This window comes from Alligator mississippiensis, chromosome 1, assembly GCF_030867095.1.
Source record: "Alligator mississippiensis isolate rAllMis1 chromosome 1, rAllMis1, whole genome shotgun sequence".
NCBI classification, from domain to species: Eukaryota; Metazoa; Chordata; order Crocodylia; family Alligatoridae; genus Alligator; species Alligator mississippiensis.
Window position 1 is genome coordinate 306,535,464 of NC_081824.1, and position 15,581 is coordinate 306,551,044.

Sequence of the window (15,581 nt, forward strand, 5' to 3'; positions counted from 1 at the left end):
ACATTTCTTTATTATCACAGCTGTAGGTAATGTTCATCAGAAAGGGGAGCCTTTTAGCCCTGGGAAGTTGCGCAGGAAACCCTGCTCCCTCTGCCTATGTGACTAGTATCACATACCTGGGTGAGGGGCTTCCACCCTGGTGGGCTAGAGACTGCCAGTCTGCCCGGCAACTAGTGACGTATTTCAAATTGGTTGGATGACAGCCAATAGGTGCTGGCCTCCATTGGACCAGGTAAATGAGGTCACAAGGGCTATATAAGTTAAAGACTGCCCAGGAGGAGGGGGCAGCAGCCATGAGGGAGACTCAGAGACAGAGAAGAGCTGTACCGTCTGAAACTTGCTCTCTCTCTCAAAACTCATGATCAAGGAACGCTGGTCAGACCGCAGTTGGAGTACTGCGTGCAATTCTGGGTGCCACACTTCAAGAAGGATGCGGATAACCTGGAGAGGGTCCAGAGAAGGGCCACTCGTATGGTTAAGGGCCTGCAGACCAAGCCCTACGAGGAGAGACTAGAGAAACTGGACCTTTTCAGCCTCCGCAAGAGAAGGTTGAGAGGCGACCTTGTGCCTGCCTATAAGTTCATCACGGGGGCACAGAAGGGAATTGGTGAGGTTTTATTCACCAAGGCGCCCCCGGGGGTTACAAGAAACAATGGCCACAAGCTAGCAGAGAGCAGATTTAGATTGGACATTAGGAAGAACTTCTTCACAGTTTGAGTGGCCAAGGTCTGGAACGGGCTCCCAAGGGAGGTGGTGCTCTCCCCTACCCTGGGGGTCTTCAAGAGGAGGTTAGATAGGCATCTAGCTGGGGTCATCTAGACCCAGCACTCTTTCCTGCCTATGCAGGGGGTCGGACTCGATGATCTATTGAGGTCCCTTCCGACCCTAACATCTATGAATCTATAAATGCAGTCTCCCTGCCGTGAATAGAGACATGCGCATGCACACATCAGACATAGATGCACACACAGAACCATACAGATGCCCTGACGTGTACACGCAGACATACAGATGCACACACAGAGGTACAGATGCACACCTGCACACAGATGAGCACACATGCAGAGATGCACACATGCACTCAGGTGCCTACAGACATGTGCACACACACACACACACACCCACCCCATGCACATCCCTTCCCCTCCCAGGACCTCCCCCCCACCCCCCCATCTCTTCATCATGCTGAGGCAGCCCTCTTCCCCTCTCCACCCCAGCTGCCCATGGCTCTGTCTCACTCTCCTGACCCCTTTTGCACCACCTGGGAAGGAGCTGCTGCCCAGCTGTGTCCCTGCAGCCATGCATGTGCACAGGCTGGGCCGGCTTAGGCCAGGAGACCCGCACCCCCTCTCCTGCGTGTGGACGCATTGGGAAGGGCAGCTCCGGGGGGTGGGGGGTAAGGTGAATGTTGGGGGCTGTGGCCCTCAGTGATGCTGCTGCGCAGCACAGTGCAGCTCCTGCCCCCACCCTCCCCCAACACCCTTTAGAAGGCACTTGGTTCCAATTCTAACAGTCATTCTTTTGTAGCAGCAGTTCAGCACATCTGACGGTGATAGTCAATTTATTTGGGGTATTATTCTGTCTCAGCTTTGCTGAGGTCATTGTTAAGTCTTCAGAAAAGGTGAAAAAAATGTGCAACAGATAAGTGCTACCTCTGTCTGAGTTTGGAATAGCTAGCAGAGGAGGAGTGAAGAAAGTAAAGGTATTTAATAATGTAGGCTCTTACTGAAGTGCCCCGCACTACCACCAGCTCCCAGGAACAGGGGCAAGGGGAGCTTGCACCCAGTGGCTGCTGACACCCATTGCTCAGCACTGCTGCTGCTCTGCATCCAGCCAGGTGCAACATCCCCCCTCTCCCCCCACTGCCCCACCTCTGCCGCTCCTCCCTCCCTGCCTCCTTCCCCTCTCTGCCGGCTGTTGTTAGGGCTGGGCAGTGGCAGCAGAGGACAGGGCACAGGAGCAGTGAAGGGGTGCTACTACCAGAAACCCCGCCCTTTCCCTTCCTGCTCCCCTCCCCCCCTCCCTCCCTCCTTCCCTGCTGCCTCCCCCTCCCTGTCAGCTGGTGGTGGTGGTTGGGGTGGGGGACGGTGCAGCAACTCCCTCGCACCCTCTGTCCATAAGGCTCCGGGCCCTCGCAGCAAATTACCACGTGCCCTCTTGGCAGCACATGCACAGTTGGCCCTGAGCATTATGGACAGACAGACAGACTAAAGTTTTTATTATATTAGAATACTTACAACCCGGAAAGCAAAAAGGGCCGAACGAGTCGACACAACAGGCATTCCCTTTGACTTTTAATGAATACCTACTCTGTTCTGAATGAACACCCAAGCACAGAGCAGTACTCTAGCAAATTTTTCTCTTGTCCTACATGAGACAGTGTTTTGGAGAATCGATTCTTAGAGTCCAAGTAATATGTTTCAAAGGTATGGTTTCATGAATCCTAAAGAAGTGGTACTGATTGCCAGCAGTATTTATTTGTATTGCAGTAGCACCTGTGAGCACAGAATCATAGAAAATTAGGGTTGGAAGGGACCTCAGGAGGTCATCTAGTCCAACCCCCTGCTCAAAGCAGGACCAGCCCCAACAAAATCATTCCAGCCAGGGTTCTGTTGAGCCAGGCCTTAAAATCCTCCAAGGATGAAGATTCCACCACCTCTGTAGGTAACTGTTCCAGTGCCTTTACCCTTCTAGTGAGAAAGTTTTTCCTAATATCCAACTTAAATTTCCCTTGCTGCAACTTGAGACCATTGCTCCTTGTTCTGTCATCTGCCACCACTGAGAACAGTTTAGCTCCATCCTCTTGGGAATCACCCTTCAGGTATTTAAAGGCAGCGAACATATCCCATCTCAGTCTTCTCTTCTCCAGACTAAATAAGCAGTTTCCTCAACCTCTTCTCAAAAGTCATGTGCCCTAGTCCCCTAACCATTTTCATTGCTCTCCAGTCAACTCTCTCCAACTTGTCCACATCCTTTCCATAGTGGGAGGCCCAAAACTGGACTCAGTACTCCAGATGTGGCCTCACCAATGCAGAATACAGGGGAATAATTATTTCTCTCAATCTGATGGCAATAGTTCTACTAATGCAGCCCAGTATGCTGTTAGCCTTCTTGGCAACAAGGGGGCACTGTTGACTCATATCCATCTTACTGTCCTCTGTAACCCCCAGGGCCTTTTCTGCAGAGCTGCTGCTTAGCCAGTTGATCCCAAGCCTGTAGAGGTACATGGGATTTTTCTGTCATAAGTACAGGATTTGCATTTGTCCTTACTGAATCTCATGAGATTTATTTTGTTCTGATCCTCCAATTCGTTTAAGTCACTGTGAATCCTAGCCTTACCCTCCAGCATATCTCCTACATTGCCAGCTTGGTGTCATCCATGAACTTGCTAAGGGTGCACTCCATCCTGTCTTCCAGATCATCAATGAAGCTATTGAACAAAACCAACCCCAAGACCAACCCCTGGGGCACTCCACTTAATACCGCCTGCCAACTAAACCTTGAGTCCTTGATCACTACCCGTTGAGCCTAACAATCCAGCCAGCTTTCTATCCACATTACAGTTCATTCATCCAACCCATACTTCCTCAGCTTGCTTGCAAGAATGCTGTAGGAGACGGTATCAAAAGCCTTGCTAAAGTCAAGGTATATCATGCTTACTGTTTCTATCTTACCATAGAAAGCAGTCAGGTTGGTGAGGCATGACTTGCCATTGGTGAATCCATGCTGGCTGTTCCTGGTCACTTTCTTCTCCTCCGAGTGCTTAGAAATGGATTCCTGGAGGAATCCACTGATTTTTTCCAGGGACTGAGGTAAGTCTGACTGGTCTGCAGTTCCCTGGATCCTCCTTCTTCCCTTTCTTGAAGATGGGCATTATAGTTGCCATTTTCTAATCGTCCAGGATCTCCCCTGATCACCATGAGTTTTCAAAGCTGGTAGCTAGTGGCTCTGCCATTGCATCAGCCAACTCTCTCAGCACCCTCGGATGCATTGCATCTGGCCCCATATATTTGTACACATCCAGCTTTTCTAAATAGTCCCTAACCTGTTCTTTCACCACTGAGGGCTGCTCATCTTCTCCTGAAACTGTGCTGCCTGGTGCAATAGTCTGGGAGCTGATCTTCCTTCTGAAAACCAAGGTAAAAAAGGCATTGAGTACTTCAGCCTTTTTCTCATCATCTGTTACTAAGTTGCTTTCCCCGTTCAGTCAGGGACCCACACTTGCCCTGACCTTCCTCTTGTTGCTAAAACACTTGCAGCAATCCTTCACATTACCCTTCGTCTTTCTTGCTAGCTGCAACTCCAATTGCATTTTGGCCTTCCTGATTTTATCCCTGCATGCCTGAGCAATATTCTTGTACTCCTCCCTAATCATCTATCCAAGCTTCCATGCATTGTGAACTTGGACCCTATTGTTTTGTGCTGTAGAGACACAGAGCATGTAGAAAAAAGATAGTCCCTGCAACACAGAACAGCTGATAATGGAATGAGAATGAATGTGATCACAGTGTAACTTGATCTTTAAACCCATTTATATGCCCTGTTTCATTGTTGTTATATCAGTCTTTGATGATCAGCCTCAGTTTAGATGTTAAAACCTATCTCCACTTAAAAAAACAAAAACAAGGGTATAATATTGTGTTAAAACATTCAGAGATAACTGCATTTATGAGGAGCAGCACCAACCCGAAATGCTGCTTTAATCCCACAAAGTGCCCAGAAATCTGCAATGATTCAGTTCCAGCCAACTATGTCTTCTTTTTCAGACTTGCCCACATCTCAAATATTGGAGTTAAACCACTGGATGGGTATAAAGAATATTGCTCTACAAATCACTTTGACTGTTTACAGAGGAACGGTTCTTCTTAGGAAGGAGAGACGCGGAAATATAACTGATGAAAAAGCAAGTACACTGCTCTTTTATGATGCAATAAACATTCTCTCTAGGAAAAAGGAAGGCTCCTAGTAATACAATGCCCCTGTTGTAATTAGTTTACAACAGAGCACCAATGAAGCAAAGGTCTTGCTATCATAAATGACGTACCAAAAAACACATTTATAAAGTGGATTTACTGGATTATATACAGCAACCAAACTGGGCTGGATTATTGTGGCCAGGCAAGGCACTTTATTTTTCCAGAGACTATTTTCCACTGTCACCTTGTGTCCCCCCATCTCAGTTTATTTTTTTCTTTTTTAAGAAGAATAGTTGTAAATCCCTGGATTTGAAGATTATGATAAAAAGCTACAAAAAAGGAGATGTTGAGATGCCTTCCTAAATCTGCAGATAGTATGAAACAATAACTCTTAAAGAAGTACTCAGTGCTCTATGTCATGTCTCAAACCTAATTATGATGACTCAAGCATTAATGTTAATTATTTTAAAGCCAACCAGCTCAGATAGAGAAAGATGATTGTATTAAAGAGATTTAGAATAATCAAGTCCCCTGGAAGGGACCTCAAGGATTATATAATCCAACCCCCTGCATGTTCCTGCATAAATGCAGCATACACTGTTCCTCTACCAATACAGTATGAGTGTTGTTTCATTTTGGAGTCATAAATTAATGGAAATCGGGAGAAGGCCAACATTTATCTTACCCTGTCTGACCAACAAACTACAGGACAGGAACTGAGTAAGTAAGGTGTGTGGTATCTACAAATAAGGAATCAAACAGAACCAAAGGAGAGAGCCAAACTCAAGAAGAGAGGACATGACTCTAACTAGGGAGAAAAAGGGGGGTGAGACTCTAATCTGGTTTCATGACTTTAAAAAGTTTCCTGATACTCCCTCTGCCTGATCTACCCATGCCAGTGGGTGTGAGGGAGGTAGAAGAGGAGAGGCTGGGTATCAGGGTTGCAGCTACCCCGAAAGCACACGATGCTGCTCCTGTACCCCTCCTTTCCTAATCTTGGACCCACCGCTGGCATCATGTGTTAGTTTCAAGTGGCTGGAGCTTAGTATAAGGCTAGAGTTTAGAACTTTTCCAGTTCAACCCTTGACAATATCAGATATTTATATTATACAATGTGTAAATTCCTAAAAGTAGAGATGGGAGAAAATAACTCTTTTAAAACAAAGGGAACCACTAACATTGGTAAGGTGCTCTCCCTTGAAAAGAGAGTCCCTGGGTGATGTTTAATGTTTTTGCTTCCCTAATTCACAGTGGGTGCATCTACATGAGACACTTTACTGCACAGCAAACTAAATTGCTCTACAGTAAAGCATCACCATCTACATTTGTGTGGCAACTAGGGCACAGGAAACTAATTTACTATGCTCCTGGATAGTTCCACCAGATATAAATGTATCCAGCAGCACAGTAAATTACTGTGCTTAGATGCACGTGTAGACAGTGACATAAGGATTAGTCTACTCCAGCTCAAATTGAGCCAGAGTATATTCAGTTGCATTACCTGCATGTGTAGACATGTCCAGTGAGTAGAAAACCTATTTTGTATCTCTTAGGAGAGGAAAGCATAGGTAATATTTAGGAAGATGGTGCTGCTCTACATTTGCACAACTACATTGAAGATCAAAATTAGCAAATGGTTTGAAATGGGTCTTTTTTCTGCTCATCTGGATAAGAGCAGGATTTGAGCAATGCTGCAACAAGGGAGACAGGGCCGGAAAACAATGAACTTATTACAGTTATTTTCCTCATTTTAATTTCTCTCCCAGTCCACACTTTCTGTACTCACTCCATTGATCAGTTATATTTCTTTGAACATAACATTTTTTCATGATCTCATTTCGTATTTTATGCTGTACAGCTTCCTGGTTACTTATGTTAGGCAGGGAGGTTTGCCTTGATTAATAATTATGCTTGAAAAATTGGCTGTACAGAGAGACTGGTGGCTCTCATTTATTTGAAAATGAATAATGAGAAGATCTAGTTTCAGTTAACTTTTGACAAATTCCAATGAGTAGCAGTGACAAACTCATCTACTGTTGTCTCCATGAACTGATTTGGTTTCCATATGCTCGTACATAAGTTCATGGAGACTACCCACATACTGCTGTAGACAAACATCTTAAAATCCTCACTACATAATCTATGATTCACATATCACAAATATATTTCTTTAATCCTATTATTAAAAACACTTGAAGAGAGGGTGAAATCTTGGCCCCACTGAAGTTAATGGCAAATCAGAGCATAGATTTCATCCATAAAATTTTAGAAACTCCAATTTACAAATGACTGTTTAAACTCTTTGCACATCTCTCAGATTACAGAGCAGCAGAATATTCCTGGGTTTGTCTCCAAAAAATTGATTTGGAATGAAAATCAACAGTCATTAAATCATAGAAAAATAAGCTGGAAGGCATCTTGAGACATAATATAATTCATTTTCTTGCTCAAGGCAGGAACATCCCAATCTAAACCATCCCAGTCAAGTATCTGTCCAACCTGCTCTTTACAGCTTCAAGTGAAGGACATTTCATATATAACCTCTCAATGTAATCTGTTCCAATAATTAACCATTCTTTCTAATATCCAACCTAATTTCCCTGGTTGTAATTTAAACCTATTACCTCTTGTTTTCCCCCTGACTACACATAAAAAAATTATCACCATCGTAAGTGGTGGAAGGAGGGGGCTAATGGGGTTTAGCCCCCAGAAACGCGGGACAGTGGTAGGGCTGCAGGGCAGCCCGGCCGAGGGCTTCTGGAGCAGCAGGGGTGGGAAGGGAGTGGGGCTGGGGATGAAGGAAGGGCAGGCGCTGCATAGCTGGTGGGGCGTGGGACTGAGCCGTGAGCAGCTCATCTGGTGGGGCATGGCTCCTGCTGCTACCCACATCCTGGGAGGCACAGGGGGTACGTGCCCCCAGATCTGCACAGGGCAGGGCAGGCTGCCGCTGCAGGCTGGGGCTGCACTGGGATGTCCCTGGCAGGGGGTGGGGAAGCCAGGCTAGGAAGAGCCCAGCACAGCCTCTGCCCCAGCCTGTAGCAGCACCCTGCCCTGCCCCATGCAGATCCATAAGCACGTGCCCTCCATGTGCTCCCGGGGTGCATGCAGCAGCGGGAGCCATCACCCCCTCCCCATGCCCCCCGGAGAAGAATGATGACTCGGGGTGGGATGGATGCGGGGGTCCCAGGTGCTCTGTCCGCTCTGGCCTGCGGTGCAGCCGAGGCTGGCACTGCTCCACACCCCTGGCTCCAGGCCCCCTGTGTGTTGTGGAGACAGGGCTAGTACAGGGAGGCAGCAGGGCCAGTGCAGGTCTGCAGGGTGGATTCACTGGTGCAAGGGGCTCCAGCACCAGGCAATGACCCTGGGTGCAGGGGGAGGGACGAGCACGGCAGGCCTGGGCCCAGCTCTGCTCCACTCCCTCCCTATCCCTGCCCGGTCCCAGGCCCACTCCCTCCCCTACTTCCCTTGGACCTTTCCCCTCCCCCCACCCTTCCCCCACGTGTTCAGCCCCCTCCCCCCCAAAAACTTTTTTCTCCCTCTTCTTATGATCTTTATTCATAAGTAACCCTTTTCGCACTTGAAGGCTTATCAAATCCCACCTCAGTTTTTACTTCCCTCAGCTAAATAACCCCAGTTCTTCCAACCACTTCTAATATGTCACATTTTCTAGACCTCAGTTTTGTTTCTCTTCTCCAGGCTCTTTCCAATTTGCCCATGTCTTTCTTAAAGTGCAGCACTCAGTATTGCAGGTGAGGTCTCACCAATGCTGAATAGAATGGAAGAATCATTCAGCATGACTGGCAAATGACACCTCTATTAATATACCACAGTATGCTATTACATTTTTTTGCAACAATACTACAGTGCTGACTCACATCAGTTGACAGTCTGCTGTAACCCTAGATCCTTTTCTGCTGTCCTGCAGCCTAGGTAGTTGTTCCCCAATTTGTATTTGTGCATTTGCATTTTTTCTCTTATACATGCAGGATTTAGGATTCTTCCTCATAAAATTTCATCCATTAGTTTCATATTTATTCAAAGTCATAAGGGACTTGCATTTCACTGGTAGTTTTGGGTTTTTTACTTGTGGAAATAGTTCTATTGGACTTGGGGTTTAGAAAAAACAGTTTTCTTAACTAAAGTTTGGGGTCAAATTTTGACAGTACTTCTTCAAAAGTTAAAAAAATCCCAACAACTTGCCAATCAGATTTATAGAAGACTTTTAAAGTTTTCTGTAAAATATAAATTGCACTGCCACCCTTAAAATTGTCTGTCCCTTAGACTGACAAATAGATAACTCTCCAGCTCTTTTAAACCCCTGTAGCTGCTCCTCAAATGCCCCATTATAGAAATATTATCTATATTTTTTCTTTTTTATTGATTTCTGAAAAGTGATGTTTGAAGAGATAAAAGCCTACAAAGAATTACATCAATAAAAGATTGTTTTTTTGTTGTGGGCTCATGTCAATTGATTTAAATATTTTTCTTAGTAATAGTTTTCAAAAGATATTTTCAATGCAGGCTGCAGATCATGGCTCTGGACCATGCTGTCACCACTGCAAGATCCCAGCTGGGCTCTGGAGCAGCTTTGTGCCCTGCCAGCAGGGGAAGTGCTATAGGGTCTTGGGGGGGCTATGGCCCCCGCAAATTCCTCATAGCCTCCTGTAGCCACCCCTCCCAGTGGTGCTGCCACCGCCACCGCTGCCCGCCCTGCACAGGAAGCAGAAGCTGAGCACCCAGCTCCTGCCCGCAGCACAGCAGCCCCCCACCAGGAAGAAGCTGACACTGCTGCTGCCTGCAAGAGCTGCTGGGGCCGGTCTCCATGGAAACCCTGGCCCTGAGCTATCACAGCACGGCTGCTGCTAGAGTCACCATGGAAACCGGCTCCAGCCACTCTGGCAGGGGCCGCTGGAAAATGAAGTCCATTGCCAGCTGGATCTGGCCCACAGGCCAGACTGCCCACCCCTGTCATACACAGTCTCAGGGAACCCCAGAAAAATAGGCCCTGTCAGTACAAACAGAAAATGACAATTAGATTCAATTCAAGCAAACAGCCTCAGCAAATATTCTATAATGAGAGAGAAAACTGCCAGGTTGCCACCTGGCTTTTGTTTTCAGTTGCTCTGTAGGGACTTCACATCTTATTTTCTTCAGTGATAAGTGTTAAGATGTATGGCTTCTGAATATCAGAAAATACCACGCCCTCTCCATGTTTTTTACCTTCAGCACAGTAAAATAAGTTCTTGAGGGTTTGAAAAAAATAAAGATTAAAGAGGTTCCTACCATAAGATGTTTATTTTGATTGCTGTTAAGTGCACAAGGACAAAGCAGCCTCAGCTAGTTTCAGAACAACATAATAACCAAATGTAGCAAGCAAATGTTTGGGCTGTTCTTGATCTCAAGTACATGGAAGGGGAATTACAGTGAATGTGTGTGCATTTGTTACACAGAAACATGCACAACATGCAGACCTAGTTTTCAGGCCAGTGATTCTCAACTAGGGTGCCATGAGATCCTTTTAACAGTGCAATATTAGAACTGTTAGGTGTGCAAACACCTACACACAATTCACAAGATAAAAGTTAGATATTTCAAGCAGAAATCCATAGTGTGAAAAACATTCTGCCCTGTTGTGGTCTTTCTGATTTCTTTGCAACAGTCTACTACTTTTCTGTAGTAAAAAATGAGTGAAAGCTAAGAGCTGTGATTTTCTGAGGTGTGCTTTGAGTCTATAAAGGATGCCTCAAGTGTAAAAATGTTGAGACCCACTATCATAGCCATAAGCATAACTACAGAGAGAACCATTAGCACTTACATAAGCAATGCAAAATTACTGTGTGTTGGCACGTATATGTATGACAGTGTATATACATATTCCACGGTGTAACACTACTCTGTGTCTGTGTATATATGACAGCATATATAAAGAGTCATAGAGAAGTAAGGGTGAAAGGGACCTGCAGAGGTCCCCCTGCCTGAGGCAGGATCACCCTTGTCCAAACCATCCCACACAAACCATAATCTAAACTCTAGGTAAGACATAAGCCTCACCTCAGTCCCTGGAAAAATCATGGAGCAGGTCACTAACAAATTCATTTCCAAGCACTTGGAGAAAAAGAAGGTGATTAGGGAAAGTCAGCATGGGATTCACCAAAGGCAAGTCATGCCTCACCAACCTGAATGCCTTCTATGATGAGATGATGATGACTGGATCTGTGGATGTGGGGAGAGCAGTCGACATGATATACCTTCACTTTAGCAAGGTTTTGATAGTTTCCCACAACATTCTTCCAAGCAAACTAAGGAAGTACAAGTTGGAAGAAAGAACTGTAAGGTGGATAAAAAACTGACGGGAGAGTCAAACTCAAAGGGTAGTAATCAATGGCTTGATCATAGGCGATGTGTAGGGGGTGCATGTGGGTGCACATGCACCACCCCCTGAGCGTAGTGGTGCACCCCCCACAAAAAGACAGTGTTGGCGATACCTGTTCACCACCCACCCCCACCACCGACACTGCTGGTGGCGTCTGTGGGCGGTCAGCGATTGATGCTGGCCACTGCTGCCACTGCCAGCTGTGTCTACAGGTGTTTGTTGACCCTTGGTCATTGTGTCTCCCCGCATCCCCCCCCTCCCAGTGCTGACAGCACTGGTGGCATCTGCAGGAGCTCCCCACTTACAACTGCCGCCAGCACTGCCATGCCCCACCAGCCACCAGGGGCACGTGTTGCTCATGGGCTTGGTGCATAGTTGGCAGCCAGTATCAAGTGGAGTGCCCCAGGAGTCAGTTCCGAGGCCAATTTTCTTCAATATTTTAATTGATGACCTGGAAAATGGGATGGATTAAGCCCTCAGCAAGTTTGCAGATGACACCAAGCTGGGAAGAGTAGTAGATATGCTGGAGGGTAGGGCTAGGATTCAGGGAGACTAGACAACTTGGAAGATTGGGCCAAAAGAAATCTCATGCGGTTCAACAAGGACAAGTGCAAAGTCCTGCACTTAGGATGGAACAAAACCATGCACCAGTACAGGCTGGGGACTAACTGGCTAAGCAGCAGCTCTACAGAAAAGGACCTGGGGTTACAGTAGACAATAAGCTGAATATGAGCCAGCAGTGGGCCATTGTTTCAAAGAAGGCTAATGTAATTCTGTCTGCATTAGTAGGTGCGTTGCCAGCAGATCAAGGGAAATGATTCTTCCCCGCTATTCAGCACTGGTGAGGCCACATCTGGAGTACTGTGTTCAGTTTTGGGCCCCCCATTATAGAAAGGATGTGGACTAATTGTCAAGAGTCCAGTGGAGGGCCAGGAAAATAAATATGGGGCTGAGGTGCATGGTTTCTGAGGAAAGGCTGAGGGAACTGGGTTTATTTAGTCTGGAGAAGAGAAGACTGAGAGGAGATTTAATAGCAGCCTTCAACTACCTGAAGGGAGGTTACAAAGATGATGGGGTTAAACTGTTCTCAGAGGTGGCAGATGACAGAACAAGGAGCAACGGTCTCAAGTTTCAGCAAGCGAAACTTTAGGTTAGATATTAGGAAGAATTTTCTCACCAGTAAAACACTGGAACAGGTTACCCAGAGAGGTTGTGAAATCTCCATCCTTGGAGGTTTTTAAGATCTGGCTAGACAAAGCCTTGGCTGGGATGATCTAGTTGGGCTGGTCCTGCTTTGAGCAGGGGGTTGGACTAGGTGACCTCCTGAGGTCCCTTCCAACCCTAATTTTCTACGATTCTACCATCAACCCAGCACAACACAGACCTAACACCCTAACCTGCCTCAGGTAAAGCAGGGAAACCACAGCAGCCAAAGTCCTGCTTCTATAAAAGGTTGCTAGTATACGTTCAAGAGGTCACAGGTGTAACATCACCACAAGATCATCACCAAGAGGTCACCACAGTGTAACATCACTGAGTGGATGTATATATACATATGCATATGTATGTTTCATGGGGCAACACTACTGTATGTTTGTGTGTGTGTAACAGGTTATGTATATATTCCACATGTAAGATTATTTTGTGTATGTGTAGGTGTGTGTGTGTATGACAGCATATATATGTTCCATGGTGCAACATTACTATATGTATGATGCAATCTATCTAGCTATCTATAGAGATAGGTACAGATCTTTCTCTCTTTTATATATATATATATATATATATATATATATATATATAAATGTATGTATGTATACATATAGCACACATATGTGTGTATGTGTATATATGTATATATGGATATGTATGTATATAACATTTATGTGTGTGGCTATATATCTATAGATCCCTCTCTAGATAGGTAGATCGATATGACCGTGTATATATGTTTGATGGTGTAACATGACTGCATGTGTTTGTATATATGTATGTGTGTGTATTATATATGTTCCCTGGGATAATAACATACATGTCTGTGTACCATGGTGCTCATATGTTGCCAGGTGCAACACTACTTTGCGTATGCATGTTCCATGGTGGAACACTACTCCGCCTGTGTGTGTACATGACTTCATATATCTATTCCCTGGTGTCACCTTACTGTGTGCGGGTGTGCATACACCCCAGCCTGTGCACATTCCCGGAGGTCGGGCTGTCGCGCGGGTGCTCACCTGACAGCCCGGCACACTCCTCCGCCCCCGCCCCGCAGGGCCCCGCCGCGCGCCCAGGTGGCTCCCAGCCCGACCCGGCCCGGGCCGGCCCCAGGCTGCGGGGCTGGCGGGGCGGCGCACGCACCTGACAAGGGGCCCGAGCTGCAGGAGGTGCAGCAGCAGCACAAGCGGGCGGTCGCGGCTGAGGTCGCGATGCACGAAGACCAGGCTGAACTGCACGAGCGCGCAGGGCAGCAGGGCGAAGAGCAGCGTGAGCGCCAGCCACATGCGGTCCCCGGCCGCGCGGTACGTGCTGCCCAGCGCCAGCGCCGCCGCCGTCTCGGCCACGAACAGGAACAGCGAGACCAGCACCGAGCCCGGGAATTTCATCTCCGCCTGCCCGGCCCGGCCGGCCCGGCCCTCCGCCGCCGGGGATGCTGCGGGCTGCGGCGGGGCGCGGCGGGCGGGGCGGGGGAGCCGCCGCCCGCGGACACAGCTAGGGGGCGCCCCGGCGCCGCTCCCCGCCCCCCGGCCTGCGGCGGGAGCAGGGAGCCGGGAGCCGGTGCCGCAGCAGGCGGTGGGGGCGGGGATGGACAGCGGGATGCCGGTGGCATGTCCGTGCCAGCGCGGTGCGGCACCGGGCGACGCGCAGACGCTGCCAGATGTGCGCCTAGCGCCGCGCGCGGCAGGGTTACACCAGGGGTGTGTGTGTGTGTGTGTGTGTGTGTGTGTGTGTGTGTGTGTAAACACACACAATACATATATATACATACATACACACATATATGCATGTATGTACACACACACATATATATATACACACATACATCCCTTTCACCCTTACTTCTCTGTGACTATATATGCTGTCATATACACACACATACACACAGTAGTGTTACACCATGTAATATATATATACATACACACATATACACACACACATACATATACACATACACACATATATACATATATATGCACACACACCTATTTTTACACACATATGTACATATGTATATATACATAAACACCCTTGTATGCTGGTATCCATACACACACACACACGCACACAGAGTGATGTTACACAGTGAAATATATATACCCTGTCATATAACAAGACTGTGTGAGCATGTGATACCTTGGAATGCATGCACACTGTCATATATGTGCATGCGTACACACACAGAGTAATGTTACATGGTGGAAGATGTATACACTCTTATATGAACACACACACCACACACAGAGTCGTGTTACACTGTGAAACATATAAATGCTGTCATATACAGACACTCGCACAGAGTAATGTTACATGGTGGAATATGTATACACTGGCATATATATGCATGTTGGCACAGCAGTGTTACACCCTGGAACATATATACATTGTCATATATGCACATGCACACACACATGGTAATGTTATACCGTGGAATGTATATATGGTCATATATGAACACACAGTAATGTTACCTGCTGGAAGATGTATACACTATCATATATGTACACACACACATACAGTAATGTTATACTGTGGAATATATATACAGTGTCATGTATGCATGCACACATACATACACAGAGTAATATTATATATATATGCCATGGGGTGGACACACACACACACACACACACACACACACACACGCTGTCATATGTACATATGGGCAGGGAAAGTAGAAGGGGAGGTCACAGCATTGCTGGCAGCTGGGACAAAGCTATCTGCCCCCTTTGCAGCCCCCCTGGGTAGGTTCCCCACTGACACTTTCTGGGGCCTGGGGCTCCTGCTCATCACAGGAGAGCTCTTTGGAGTTCCCTAGCAATCCCCAATTGTTCATCCCTCACTGTCCAGTCCCTATTTGAATCTGGCTGAACTGTCAGCATCCACTATATCTGGTGACAAGGAGTTCCACACTTTAATTACACACCATGTAAAAAAAGAACTTCCTTTTGTCAGTTTTAATCATACTACTTACAAGTTTCATTTTGTGACCCCAAGTTTTTAATTTGGATACTACACAGGTACTTAATGTGAGGCAGCAGGCTTGTCCACAATCAAGCCACCGGACCTAACCAGGT

At 46.8% G+C, this 15,581-nt stretch overlaps 1 protein-coding gene across 2 annotated transcripts in view; it reads right to left on the minus strand.

Moving 5' to 3' along the window:
• The window catches only part of XK (X-linked Kx blood group antigen, Kell and VPS13A binding protein), a 44,812-nt gene extending 30,891 nt beyond the window's left edge, over positions 1 to 13,921 (minus strand). For both annotated transcript variants that reach the window (XM_019486272.2, XM_019486271.2), the window contains exon 1: positions 13,648 to 13,921. In XM_019486272.2, the coding sequence (XP_019341817.1) occupies positions 13,648 to 13,892 (245 nt within the window). In that variant the 5' untranslated portion in view covers positions 13,893 to 13,921. The remainder of the gene's footprint in view (positions 1 to 13,647) is intronic.
• Between the last annotated feature and the right edge of the window lie 1,660 nt (positions 13,922 to 15,581).